General features: G+C 55.4%; 1 protein-coding gene across 3 annotated transcripts in view; it reads left to right on the top strand.

Moving 5' to 3' along the window:
* PKNOX2 (PBX/knotted 1 homeobox 2) overlaps positions 1-14,331 on the top strand; it is a 254,297-nt gene that overhangs the window by 169,548 nt on the left and 70,418 nt on the right. For all 3 annotated transcript variants that reach the window (XM_073808010.1, XM_073808011.1, XM_033861842.2), the window contains one exon: positions 8,748-8,856. In XM_073808010.1, the coding sequence (XP_073664111.1) occupies positions 8,770-8,856 (87 nt within the window). In that variant the 5' untranslated portion in view covers positions 8,748-8,769. The remainder of the gene's footprint in view (positions 1-8,747; positions 8,857-14,331) is intronic.

Below are 14,331 nucleotides of genomic sequence, written 5' to 3'. Positions count from 1 at the left end.
ACCCGCGTCCCCTGCATCGGCAGGCGGACTCTCAACCACTGCGCCACCAGGGAAGCCCCCCCCTACCTTTTTCTCACGAGCTCACCTGGGTCCCCACAGAGGCCCAGAGGGAGGACAGCTGTTGGCTGAGTCAGGAAGTATCAGGGATGAGTGGCTTTTCAATGATAAACTGAGCCCAAAGGGCCACTTGCTTCCACAGCCCTGATTCTTGACCGTTTTTTTTTTTTTTTTTTTTCTGGAGGCAATTTAAAAAAATGGAACCAGATATCATCCAGCCAGAGGACGTGGTGCAGTCCTTCTCAGAGAGAAAAGGGGCCTGGCTGACCCTTTTAGCATCCTCTGCTTCCAGGAGAATCTGAGAGCATTGCGGGTGACACACTTGATAGGCACCAGGGTCCCTTACCTCTGTGGACTCCCCCCGACCCAGACCCCTCCCTCCCCTTCTTGGTCCCTCACTTCTCCTGCTCTCCTTCCTCTTCCTGGCGCCCAGGGAGTGGCAGCCTCCAAGGCAACTGCCTCCGAGAAGAGAAAGACTGATGGGAGGGAGCAGGCAGGTGGGGCAGCAGAAGCAGAAGCTCTCCTTCCAACTGGGGTCCCCAGCGTCTGAGCTGTTTGTCTGTCTCTGTTGTATTGCGAGCCTCAGGGACCCAGCCCAAGTTGTTTTCTCAGCTCGGTTGCCGTCAGCTCTCGACAAATAATAATAAACCTGGGCATCAGGTTGGTCGAGGGGGATTTCAGTTCCTGGGTTCATTTTTAGATTTGTTTCTCTACACATGTGTGTAGACAAGGAGCACGTGACGGGGCGCCAGGGGAGAAGCCCGGGACTCCCAGCTGCCCCGGCAATCCACCTGCACCACTCCCACGGCAGAGCTTCAGGGCCCTCCTCTGCCCCGGACCACTAGGGCTGCCTGGATGTTTGAAAGAGAAGAAAAATATTTGAATGAAAGGCCTCAAGCTCTCTCCTTTCTCTGTTCCTCCCCACCTCTCCCACTCATGCTGTTTGGATAGAGATGAAGGGGGCTGGAGATGAAAAAGAGAGGGCAGAATCCTATCTCCAGGTTCCAGAGTTGCCTGAGGGATGGGCGGGAAGCTGGTCATGGGTGTGGGGAGAGGCTTCAGTGACTGGAACCAGTGATGGCCTCGAGACCCCCATTCTTGGGATGCAGTGACAGGGGAGGGGGTTCCTGGAAAGGGAGGACCCAACGGTGGGTGAGTGTGAAATTTAGGACCAGACTGATGGTGCCTCTGGGGCAGAGCAGCACCTGCCTTAAGGCAGATTGGAGGCGACCATTAGAGGTCATTGCTGTCATCCCCCTGCCTCCCAGCAGGAGAGGCTGCAAACCACTTCTCTGTGAGAAGAATGCAGGGCTGTGCTTACCCTTATAGCTAGCATGCTTTTTTTTTCTCCCTTTCTGCTTTTTTTTTGTTTTATTTTGTTTAAAGGAACCAAAGGGGGAAAAATTGCCAAGTTGTAAAGTGCTTGAAGAGGAGATGAGAATCTTCATCAGAATGCTAAAAGCTGGAGGGGGCGAGTAACGTGAACACTCTGCCTACTATTTATGGGATTGATTCTCAGATCAAGAAGCAAGCAGTCAGATGAAAGGAATTATTGTTAAGCTCCTCGGTAGGAAGATCTAATGGACAATTGCCGCTATCAGGGGGAATTAAATTGCTGTTTCAGTTTGTAAAATATATCAGCGGCTTTTTGAAGCCAGAAGAGGTGTGACAGCCAAGGCAGGGAGGAAAGCGGGAGACTCTGTCACCTTCTGGTCCTCGTGTGAGAAGCGAGAGCAGGCAGGAGAGATGCCAGGGCCAGAGCGAGGGCTGCTCTCCTAACTCTGACCCTGGTCCATTATTTTTTTGAAGCCAAAATGAAAACGAGCTGCACTGGGGAAGTAAAGGAGAGAAAGCTACAGCCCTGACTCTCGGCCCTGATGTGGCGGGGGCCCCCATGAATCAGAGGCAGTGGGCCAGGATGGGGCTCCTCCCTGGGAAACCCGGTCAGGGGTGTGGAGGGTGACTGACATGGGTCTGAGATTCCCAACAGCTCCAGCCCACGCAGGGAATGTCACCATGAAGCTCCCCCCACTACACTGTGGACACACTGGGATCCAAGGTGGAGTATAATCCCCTTCCTCCCAGAACTGGGTCTCCCAGTGAGCTCATCCCCAGGTCCGTGAGTGCATAAATGACCCCGTTGACCCGCCCCCACGGGGGATATATTGTTATTCCAGATAAAGAGCAAAGAGCAAAATGGCCTTGGGCATGGGGAAGGGGAGGGGGGGGGCCTCGCTGCTGGGACGGTTCACAGTCTGGCCCCTACCCCTTCCAAAGACCACATGGTGGCTCAGGGCTGAAGGAGGAGAGAGAGGTGGGGAGAGAGGGCGATTTCCCATCTCGCAGGGAGGCGGAAGCCGGCAGAGCTGGTCAAACTCATGCTGGCCCCTGCTGGCTCCTCTGTTTCCTAGAGACCAGTGCCATCACGAGAGGGCGTGACCTGGACCACCTCCCAAGTGGGCTTCCCAGAAAAGTAGTGAAGCACAATCAGAGCAGAGGGCTGTGGGTGGCCAAGGGGCCTGAGCTGCCTACTGTCTTGGTTGTCATCTCTGCTGCTTCTCAAGTCAGCAGAGAATTATTTCCCGCTGAGAGTTCCAAGCAGGAACCAGAGGGGCACCAGGGAAGTGGTCCTTCTGACTGGGACATTCTGCCAGGACTTGGGCTCTGTGCCTGGTGCAGTGGCCCCCGGAACCCGGGTAATGCGGGAGGTGTGACCTCTTAGCCAGCCAGCCTGCAGCACAGCGAGTGAGCCGGGGATCTGATCCTGAGTGCAAATCCTGCTCAGCTCTTCCCCGCCGTCCTTCCTTCACTGGAAACACAGTTACCCTCCTGGCTCCCACGCCCCTACTGTGAGCCTGGTCTTTTCAGACTAGAGGATTCTCTTTGCCCCCAACACCCCGAGGTCAGAAAGATGGGGTGGGGTAGCAGCATCCGCTAGGCCACGGCATTCCGGTCACCTCAGGCCCTGAGCTTCCACCCAGCTCCCAGAACACTTGGGGTGAAAAGGCCCAGGTCCAGCGCTTGCTGTGCTGTGAGGGCGTGGCTCCTGGGGGGCTGGCCCTTCCCCATTCCACAGGACCCTTCACTTCTCCCTCACTTTGAAACGCTTCCACCAGACCTCCTCACATTTTGAAGCTCCCCACCCACAGGTGCACCCTCTCTCTCACCTCCATCCTCCCCTCCATCCCCACACTGGCCTCGCCCTTGTCACTGCTATACTGACTCCACGCACCAAGGCTCGGAGACCATCGAGTTCCTTTAGCCGCTCAGCTCTCAGCTGCGGTTTCTAACCCTTACTGGGTTTTGGGAAGAGACCTGGTGTGTGTGTGTGTGTGTGTGTGTGTGTGTGTGTGCGCTCACGCACGCACACGCCTGCGTTTCTTTAGATAAATCCACAGAGTCACATGAAATCAGTGACAGGTTGACACCGTTATTTCAAGATTCATCGCTCTGAGTTGCCAGCAGAGGAGCCGTAGCCAACTCCTTCCCACCACCAACACTTTTTTTTTTCCAGGCATAATTTATAGCAGTGGGGTGAATTTGTTTCCAAAAGATGAATATCACACTATCAGCAACAGCTGCCTCTCGTTCTTATTTGTTTTTAAATTTGACTCAAAGTCCAATCCTCTGTACACATCCGAAGCTGTAAATCCTAAAGCGACTGATTACATGATTTAGTAAACAGGTTATATTATATAATGCAATTAAAGCAGGGCTCCGCGGCGCCACCTACAGGCAGCTTCTGGGAAGGGAGCTGGGCCAGAGACTCATTTTGGACCAGGCTCTCCGCGGAAGGAAAATAAACGGCATTGCGCCAGGCTTGAGGCGGCTGCTCCGGGGGGAGAAGCTGAAGCCAGCCAGGTTACTAATGCAGCCTTTTGGTCCCTCCTGCTGAGTTCACGGTGTTATTTCAGCCTCCTGCCAATCTGTCTAGACGTCAGAACCCAGGTCTGGGCAGCTGCTCAGAGGGGCTGACCTAGGGGTGGGGGGTGGGGGGTGGTAGCCACCTGGGGGCTCCTGGCCTGGGGGGACGCGGAGGAGGGCTCCCGGCTCTCTTGGCCTCAGGGGCCTCCTTCCCTCCCTCTCAGATGAGGGAGCCTTTGGAATGGAGCTTCAGATATTTCCATTCTACTCAGCAGAGCTTGTGTTCAGTGCTAACCATGGGCAAAGACTTTCAGAATATTCTGGTGAAGTCCCTCATTTTGCAGACCTAGAGAGAAAGTGACTTGTGCAAGTCGCACAGAGAAATGGCAGAGCTGCCTGTGGAATCCAGACTTTTTTGACCCTAAGCACAGGCTCTGTCTGATCATGGGAGTTTACAGAGAAGGAAACTTGAGGCCCAGACTTCCACAGCCTCTTCTTGCAGCAAGGGAAGGCAAATGATAAAATACTGTTAGTGTGTGTCCAGAAGGGCTCCTAGGGGGCCTCACTGCTGCCTCTTAGCTGCCCTGGTGTGGAAGAAAGAAGAGAGGGAGGGAGGGAGGGAGGGAGGGAAGGAAGGAAGGGAGGGAGGGAGGGAGGGAGGGGGGAGGAGGGAGGAGAGCAGGGCCAGCTCTCGCTCCCTGACTCCTCTGCCCTGACTTACAGCGCTCTTCAGATGAATTAGGCCCTGGGCCCTCAAGGATTCTAGCTTCTCCAAAGAGGCTCTGTAAGAGTGGGAAACATTTTTGAAAACCTATCCAGGAGAGGAGAGGAGACTTACTTCCCGGGGCTAAGAGAGAAACTGGACCAGAAGTGGGGTGTGGAGAGGGGGAGGGGAAGGGAGGGGTGGATGAAGAAGACAAGATCATCAGAGTGCAAGAGGGTGGAAATGTCCCCCCACCCTATCCTGTGCCAGCCACCCGCCCAGTCTGCAGGTGATGGGCTGGGACAGTGCGGAGCCACAGGGAAGTTGGTCCCTTCATCCCCTCTCCTACCTCAGGCCCTACAGTGGAGGTTCAGCCAGGGTCAGGGAGTAAGAACAGATGCTGTGGGGCTGGCTGGTCCGAGAGTTCCCAATTAGACTTTGTTTCTCATCCTTAAGGCCCTGAGCCCCCAACCCGGCACCCCAGCCCAATTACTGCAGGGCACCCTTAACCCCTGGGTGCCCCAGGCCGTTAATGGAATGTTAATTGGTCTAATGGGTTTCATGTCAACAAGTTCTAATGAGCTCCTTCCTAACAAGCTTGGATCTTTTTCCTAAGCCTGTTTGTCAACACGCTGGCGTTTGGGCTCCAGATGGAGGGCCTCACCTGGCTGGGGAGCTAGAGTTGAGGACACGGAGTGGGTGCTCGCGGGGTGCCCCTCCCCTCTTCCTGAGGGGTGTCCTTCGGCCCCCTCAGCCACCGCCAGCCCGTGCACACTGCCATCCTCGGCTCCTGAGCTCTGGAAAGTGGCAGTTTTAGCTCCTTTTGAAGATAATGTCAGTGACAAATTCGTTTTTCTTGGATATCATTGTGGGGTTGAGTGTTGCATTAGGGTTTTGGTTTTTTTCTTTCCCTCCTAGCTGCCGTATAAGAAAGGTTTTCAACGTTAAAAACAATCTTTTGACGTGGGCAATTTCTCGGTGGTAAATCATTCCTCGTGTGTCCTCCATTTGCGTCTTGGCTGTGTTCCCTCCAGTGCCCTGGTGTCTGGTGACAGAGGGCTGGGGCCCCTGGACAGGGCGGAGCAGCCTCCAGCCACAGACAAATGCCGGAGGCCCTGGACAGGCCTGCTGTGCCCTCCACGCTCCCAAAGAAAGTGCAAAAACGGCAGGTTTCCCCAGAGGCCCGGGTGCCCAGCGATGGCTCAAGGAGTTCCCAGCATCCCAGCTGTGGAGCCTCAGCTCAGAGAAGTCAGATTCCCACACTCCTCTCGAGGATGGTCCCACATGGACCCTCAGCCCCCCAAGCCCAGCTGGAGGGAGGAAGGAGCGCATGTGCGGGTGAGGGGGCGTGTGAAGAAAAGGGCGAGCTTCCGGAGATGGGCACTGCGTCTCCCCCAGCATCGGGTTACCAGACGCTTCTGTGCCTGAGCGAGCAGGGAAGGAAACTTAAGCCCCTGATGAAAAGGCCTCCTGTTTTCTTGCAGGAGCAGCCCCCAGAGGGCAATGGGGCAGTGGCCTAGTGGCCTGTGGTGACCCCAGAGGGGAGGAGGGTGAGGGGCAAGGGCCATCTGGGTCCTCAGAAAATTGTTCCCGTGGCCTCTAGCCCCTGCTCCACAGTCCAGCAGGCTGCAGACTGAAAAATCTCTTCTCAGCCTGGACGGTGGTTGTTTCTGGGTGCAGACTACTCTTAGCCATCTCTCTTTACCCCCAGGTAGGGCAGCTATCCCGCTGTTCCAAGTATTTCTAGGGACAGAGATTCTAAAACGACCCTACCTCCCATTGATTGGACAGTGAACAAAAGAATGCAGACTAAAGAGTCCTCTTTTTACCCCAGATCCTCCTCATTGAGCTTCCTGTGCTTTGCCTTCGTGATGACTTTCTCATCCGTGGAATGAGGTACCAAAAGACCCAAACTCAAGGTGGAAGGGAACCAGTTGCCCCTAAAAGGGGAGAAAAATCTGCCTCCAGACTCTGCCCCCAGGCTCCCCCTTCTGGAGGCTGCTGGCACTGCAGCCCCTCAGAAGTTTGCTTTTTCCGGCCAAGGAGCATCTAAGATTGATGCTCCCCGGAAGGGATCCTGCCTCAGTACCTGTAGGCCTCATCCAAAGTTACCTCATCTGCCAGAGTCACAGGAAAGGCTGAGCCTAGCACACCCCTGAAATGCCCCTTTTTCCTTCATTCCCTCCGGGTCCAAAAGAGAGAGATTCCACGTCCAATTTAATATCTCAGAAGTCTTCATTCTCAAGTTCTTTCTGATGTCTCAAGAGGAATATATCCTCTTCCCTCCCCCCCGAACCCTCTTCACTCCGCTCTTTCCTTCCTTGGGTGTTTTCCACCTCCCAGACAAGACCCAGCCATGAAAATAGGCAATGGTTCCCCGCCTGTGGAGTTTGGCTTCCCCAGGGCTCCCTTCCGAGCCTCTTTGCAGAAGTAAAGCCTGGATCCCGGTGCCTAGTGTGTGTAAGACGGGGTGACCCTGGGTGCTTCTGCTGCAAAGACGTCCTGGCAGCCGATCTTCTGAAGTGAGGCCAGGGTGGGCGAGGTAGGGGTAGCAGTGAGGCAAAGAGGAATTACCTGCAGTCTGAACGTTTCAGCACAGGAAAAGGCATCCCCCCCACCCCGTGCCTTCTCCACGGGAACCTCTGTTCACTTTCTTCTTTCCCGCTGGACCATCACCTCCCTCCCTGGGGGGAAGGCCTTGCCTCCTCTCATCTGTCTCCCCACCCCAGCACAGTTCTTTGCGTGTAGTTGACACCTGATAAACATTCGTTGAATGAATGTCTGGATTGCCAGTGCTTTCACATATGCACTTCAGGTCAAAGCACACCTGGTACTTCGGAGACTCGGGTCAGCCAGAGCTGATCTGTCCACCTCTTCCTGAAAAAGAACCAACACAATAAGACACACACACACACACACACACACACACACACACACACACACACTCTCTCTCTCTCTCTCTCTCTCCACATAGGGTCCTGGAGACCCTCCCTTTGACTCCCTCGAACTCCCACAGAATTCAGGTATGTGAACATTTTGGAAGACCCTGGGGAGGGTGTGGTGGGAGGACATCAGGTGGGAAGAGGACGGAGCCCCAAGGTCCCCAGGGAGAGGAAGGAAGGAGAGGGACGGTCTGACTGTCATACTCTCAAGGGTTGCCCGCTCATCAGCACCCTCCTGTATCAGGCAATTAGCCGTGGTTTCCAGCTCTAAATATTTCAGGGCATCTCCTGCAGCTAAACATCTCTTTCAGCATTCTGTTTCCTTGGGTGGTACTGCCAGGCTGTCTCCACTTACGCACCACTTTGTGATTCAAGAAGAGACCTTGAGGCCAATGGGGGCAGCTCGCTTACGGGTGATGGGGTGGGGTGGGGGTTGGTACAGTAGAGCCGACGGAACGGGGAGTCTGGAGAGCTTGGGTCCATCCCGGCTTCCCCGGCACTCCCCTCCCCCTCAAACACACACACTTCTCTCCTCTTGGCCTCTGTCTCCGCCTCTGTAAGAGGACCATTTGCTTCGGGCGGCTCTTCTGGCCTCACGTGTGGTTGAACTCACGGTTGAACCAAGGCCAAGGAAAGTCTTCTAAGAGAATGTGCAGGCACGTCTGTGTGGCCGTGGTCCCTGTTCCCGGCCTCCTTCCCTTCCGGGAACACCTCCCGGTGGTCGCCCTAGGGTACTTGCTCCACCCTCCAGTCTGAGGAGGAACCAACGCCCCACGTCCCTCTCCACCACTAGGGGGCGTCGTGAGCACACCTGGGGGGTTAGTGTGGTGCTGGCAGACCCTGGGGACAGGGAGGGGGGATCTGGAACCGTGAGGGCTGAGGCTTCCGCCCCGAGGGTGCAGGTGGCAGTTCCGGGAGGCCTGGGGAAGGGAAAGCACCCTTGACCGTGGGGTGCCCTCATGGCCGCCAACCCCCCGAGCTGCCACCAGCCAAGTCCCGCCCCCTGCCCAGGCCAGAGCTGGTACTGAACAAAGCAGGGCTGCGGGTGCACAGGTTGTTTTACAGCCCTTGCTGTATCCAGTCAATCCTGGTGGCCCAGCCTGGGAGCATGTCCAGCCGCTGGTCCCTGGGGCTCCCTGCGCTCAGCTATTAACGGTGCGGCCCCGTTTCTCCCGCCACAGATCCTCCATGTGAATCCATCCCATGATGCAACATGCCTCCCCAGCCCCCGCTCTGACGATGATGGCCACGCAGAATGTCCCTCCCCCTCCCTACCAGGACAGCCCACAGGTGAGTGTGACTGACCGCCGGGAGGGGTGTGGTGGCCTTCCCGGGGGCGGAGGGCAGGGCCAGGCCTCCCTCAGCTCTTCCCCTGCCCGGCCTGGGGCGCCTCTCTGAGAGAGCCCGGCAAAGCCAGACCCCTGAAGGGAGTCACGCCCTTGGCAAAGCCCTGGGTTCAGATCCCACCTGAGGAGCTGTCACCGGCATGGAGGACCGTGGCATCCCAGGGTGCTGCACCTAGTCATGGTCCTGTGCCACACACTCCCACCCCCACTCACTGCTCAGAGCAGACGTCAGACAGACACACTGAACCCCGAACTCGGGGAGACCCAGGTACAGGTAAATCAAGTGTGCCTCTGAGTGTTTGGGGAAACTCTTGATCAGAGGTTTCCTCTGCCGGATCACCCTAGTCACTGGTCTCTGCCTGCCTGTTGGAGGAATCTCCCTTCTCTTCAGGACTCTGTCAGCTTCTATCCAGAAAATGGCCAGGACTGTTTCTCTACACTCTCCCATCCTTTCCTCGGGTTCCCAGTTTCCATCCCTCAGCTCAGACACGGCAGACCCCGCCCGGGTTCTTCCGAGACTCCCAGGCTGGCTGCACCTCCTGCAGGCCACCCTGTCTTCCTGTTCTCTCCTCTCCTCCTCTGGAAGCCTGGCCCAGCTTCTGTGGGTTGCTCTCTGGAAGTCCTTGAGACCAGTCACTTCTGAACTTTGCTTCCGCGTGTGCGCCTTCCCTCCACGCTTGGTTCTTTGAGACTCAGAGTTCATCATGAGGCTGTGCGTTCACAGAAGCCTCCACCTCCGCACTTCCCTGTTTTCTCTATTATTAATTGAGTACGTATAATGTGAAATGCACCCAGCTAGCGTATTCCTTCATTCATTTCACAAATGTGCAGTGAGCGCCTACTGTGTACCAGGCCATCGTTCTCATTTTTTCTCCATCGCTGGTCTTTGCCCAGCTCTGCTATCCATCACTCATTAGGCTTTCAGACATAGCCCTTCTCCTGACCGCAGGGAAGCTCTGTGCCATATGGAAGGGACACGAAGACGCAGACCCAGGGTGCATCACTTTAGGTCCTGTGGCCCCGACACCCGCAGCCTGCTGTGAGCATACGGTGCTGCCCTATCCGTCCTGTTATCCGCCCATGAAATGACCGCTCTACAGGGTGTCCAGCACGCGGACCCCCACTGACTCCTACCCCTGTATAAGTGCAGAAGCACTGACCTTTGAGCGCACGTCCTTTTGTCCCACCCCCGACCCCGCTCCCAGGTGTCAACTCCGTGCTCCTTCCTGGGCTCTCCCCACCCTGACCTCAGCTTCAGCAGACCCTCTGTTCACGTCAGTAGCTCTCCACAAATGACTGTGGGTTGGACTTGGCGTTTGCACAGTTCCTCTGTTCGAAAGCTTCCAGGTGTGCAGCTATGTCAGGACCTTTCCCTCTGTGGTCAGAACCAAGTCGGCCTGGACCAGTGGAGACCTAGGAACGTAAGGGCCATAATGGGGAACAAGCACCATCCTTCCTCAGTAGACCAGACCCATCTGCTGTCTGCTTAGGCAGTGCTGGGGAACCTGGGGTATTGATGAAGAGGCAGGAACATCAGCTCCAGTTCTTTTGTAGCTGGATGCTGGTCTCCGAGCTCCACAGTGGGACTGGGGTATGGCAACCGTGACACTGCCTGTGTTTAACAGGTGGTAGGTGCCGAGGCCCACACTCCCATCCCCAAGGCTCAGGGACAGACCAGGGTAGGGCCAGGAGGTCAGAGAGCACTGGATTGGCACAGCTGGTGGCGGCTGCCTCTCTGCCTCCGGCCCCACCCCCTGTCTTGCCTTCCTGGGAGAAGTTTGGGTTTTGTGGGCATTAGCAGGAGAGCTGCAGCGAGGGCCTGTGTTGTCCAAAAGTGCTGACCCGGGTGCAGTGAAATAGAGAAACCTAACTGAACTCTCAGCATACAGCTGAGGATTCATCCATCCCAGCTTCCGAGGGAGGTGGGGAGGTGAGATTGCAGCCCTAAGGCGCTCAGCCCCCCGGAAGCCACCACTGAGGTGCTCTAGCCTTTTGGGGGAGGAAGGAAGGCTCCAGTCCCCCATCCAAGGCCTCAGAGCAGAAGCCCAACACAGGGGCTGTCCCAAGGCTCTCTTCTCTGAGGAGCCACCAGAACCTCACCATCGAAAATACTCACATATACGGCCAAGGAATAATTTGTTCCGGGGAAGCCACACATCTCCCTGTAACCCCAGCGGTCCAGGAATGAAGTCTCAGTGTCCATGGGAAAGTGACCAGGCCAAGGCCTGGGGTCTTTATGGCCTCGGCTAGGCCACTAGGCTGTGGCTAGATTCCCATGGGCCTTCCCTGAGCCAAACTGGTTCCCAAGGAAACTGACCAGGATGGGGGATCATGGGGGGAACTTAGGGCATGGATGGAATGGGCGGGGTGGAGGACATGGGTGAGGTCTGCAGGACAAAGTCTTCTGACTCACGGGGAAGGGCTGTTCTCTCCAGAGCGCTAGACTTGGAGGCCAGCTGGCTTTCGGGGCGCCCTTCTCTCCACTCTTCGGGGCTTCTAGGAGTGGCTGCCACATGGGAATGTCTTCCATGCATTTTCTGCTGGGGAACTTGTTCTTCCTCCTGCCTTCTTCCCTTTGTGCTGTCAGAGGCTGAGCCCCGCTTCTCAGGCGAAGCTCATCACCCTGGCGAATCAGCCGCTTTTTGACACTCAGTGTTCTCAGGAAAGCCAGGCCCAGTAGGAGTGTGGGCCAGGCACACAGGGGAATCACTTCCTAAACGGGGCTCTCTGGAGGGGATCCCCCACTTCCTGTTCATTCCTTCAGGTCTAATCTCATTACTTTTGGACTCAGTATGACTTGCTTTCTCAAGGCCTGGACTGCTGAGCACATCTCTTTTTTTTTTTTTTCGATACGCGGGCCTCTCACTGTTGTGGCCTCTCCCGTTGTGGAGCACAGGCTCCGGACGCGCAGGCTCAGCGGCCATGGCTCACGGGCCCAGCTGCTCCACAGCATGTGGGATCTTCCCGGGCCGGGGCATGAACCCGTGTCCCCTGCATCAGCAGGTGGACTCCCAACCACTGCGCCACCAGGGAAGCCCCTGAGCACATCTCTTTATCACCTCCTCAGAAACCCAGTTTCTGCCACAGGTAGAAATGGACAGTCTCTGCTACAAAGTCCCCAAAATGAAAAAGGAAGGGAGAAGCAGGGCCCTTCCTCTGAGACCCATGCAGTCGTTTTAATAATGTTCCCGTTGTGCTAAGGGCTAGCAATACCGAGCATAATCTATTCAAATGCACAGGAGAATCTCACTTTGGAAAATTAGGAATCTGCATTAAAAAATTCCCAAGCCCCGGACCTTCTTTATAATAAATTAGAATTTTTTTTCAAGGCAAGTTCTTAACTTGGCAATTTCATTTTTGAAGTTTGGGGAATAAAGTTATTAAAAATGAGGGAGGCTTTTTCTTCTTCCCATTTTAGTCCAGAAGCATTAATGGTTATGGCCCCATGCTATTTGGGCACAAGGCAAGTGGTATGACAGCTAAGCAGCTTCTGGCCCCTCAGTTCTGTTCCAGTCCGTCCTGGGGACACTCCATGATTACTTGTAAGGATGTCGCTCTGTGTTTATTGTACACTAAAGGCAGATCGTAAGTTTAGAAAATACAAAAGCAACAACCCACTGGAACCCTTCCTGTGGCCTGCTTCCTCCTTCTGGTGGCTCCCTGTTAAATACTGTCGGAGTCACAGCGCCCTCTGCTGTCCACCTCCTGTACCTCAATTCCGGCATGATGCACCTGAGTCCTTGATCCAGACCCTCACTTTATGCCCCAAGAGGTAGAGCAAGTCATGCGGACTGTGGGAATTCTACGATGATAGTATAATGAAAACATTGTCTCCAGGGAGACCTGGATATGAGCTAGGCATGTGATCCCTCCATTCAGTGCCTACATCACTCTTCCGTTCCTTTGCATCTCTGCCTCAGCCTGGCCAGCTGTCACCTGGATTTTCCCAATCCCTCCTCTCACCACCCCAGCACCTCCCTTGATCCTGATGGGATCCTCTGCTATTGTCCCCCTCTCCCGGCAAGTACCACTCCAGTCTCCCTCCCAGAATTTTCGTGGTAACACCACCACCCTCTCACGTCATCCATGCACTCTCTCCACCTCTGAAATGTCATTCAGGTTCTCCCATTTCCTGTAACACTCCATGGGCAACACCACCCACCAAGCAGAGTTCTCCCTCTGTAGCTCCACCAGCAATTTTAGGAAACTGTTAGGTTTACTGGAGGAGGCAGCAGCTTCCCTACCCTCACCTTAAACACCCCCCTCCATACAACACGCACAAACTCCTGCTATCAGCAACCTCCCCACACTCTTCCGCAAACACAGACACGTACCTGCTGTTCCACAAATACCTTTGCCCTGGGCTTATAGGCAAGACAAACACTTTATCTGGTCTATATGGGTATGTATTCAGTGCTCCTCTGTCTGCGTGTCCCCAGCATGTGGGCCGCGTGAGCATTTGACTAGAAAGCAGAAATCCTAGTGGGATCCAGCCTGAGCCACTAGGCACAGCCCCGTGTGAATGTGGGCACTCAATTTGCAGTTTGGATTAGGAACCGACTGCTACGCAAGTAGCTGGGTGCTTATGTAGCATGACGTCACGATGGGTGATATTAAAAGGGTTCTGGTAATTCACCAAGGATGCAGCCTCGTTATTGACCAGAGGGAGGCAAGAAAGGCAAAACTCTCAGTCCAGGACCAGTATGGGAAGCTCATTTCAGAAGGAAGTCAAGCACTTGCTTGGGACCCTCTGTCTCCCTGCATCCTTCTGCAACCCTCAGAGCCAGGAGAACGGCGTTCAGGAGCGTAGCATGCTGTGCTTGGAGATACCCATCTTGTACCAGGAAGGCTAAGGCTGGGCCAGCCGTGTCGGGGGAGGTCAGACCCGTCTCTCTTGCCCTCTGAGTACCTTCTTTCCCTCCCTGTCCCGGCATCATTCCCCCTCTGCACGGAACCAGGGGAGCAGACATCTGGGGAAGCTGGATGGGCTTTGATCAGTTATTAGGATCCCCATGCTGGTTTCATTAACCGGAGGGGGAGGGGGAGGGGGAGGGAGGGGGCTGGGGCCCCTGGTTGTGAATCCCGCCCCCCTTTCCAGGCCATGCAGCTGGGCCGGGCAGAAGCGGGTTCAGATGTTTTCACACTTTACATTCCTCTCATCCCTTTAAGGGCTGGAGCCCCCTGCCTCGCAGGGCCTCCTGTTCAGCTGCTGGTGAGACACATTGGCTCTGCAGCAATAGAGTTAATTCCACAGCTTTGAGAGTCCCCCTAAGCCTTTTCTGTGGCTGTGATTGACGGCTCCCTCTGCCCCTGGGGCCAACACCCCAGGGACGCTATGGGTGACCTGGCTTCCCTCACTTTGACTCATCAAAACAGACTCTTCTCTTTCTTTTTTATCTTCTGCTGGCCTTTCTTCTCT

This window comes from Tursiops truncatus, chromosome 8 (genome assembly GCF_011762595.2).
Source record: "Tursiops truncatus isolate mTurTru1 chromosome 8, mTurTru1.mat.Y, whole genome shotgun sequence".
NCBI classification, from domain to species: Eukaryota; Metazoa; Chordata; class Mammalia; order Artiodactyla; family Delphinidae; genus Tursiops; species Tursiops truncatus.
The sequence above is the reverse complement of the archived record's forward strand: the minus strand, read 5'-3'. Positions and strand labels throughout refer to the sequence as shown.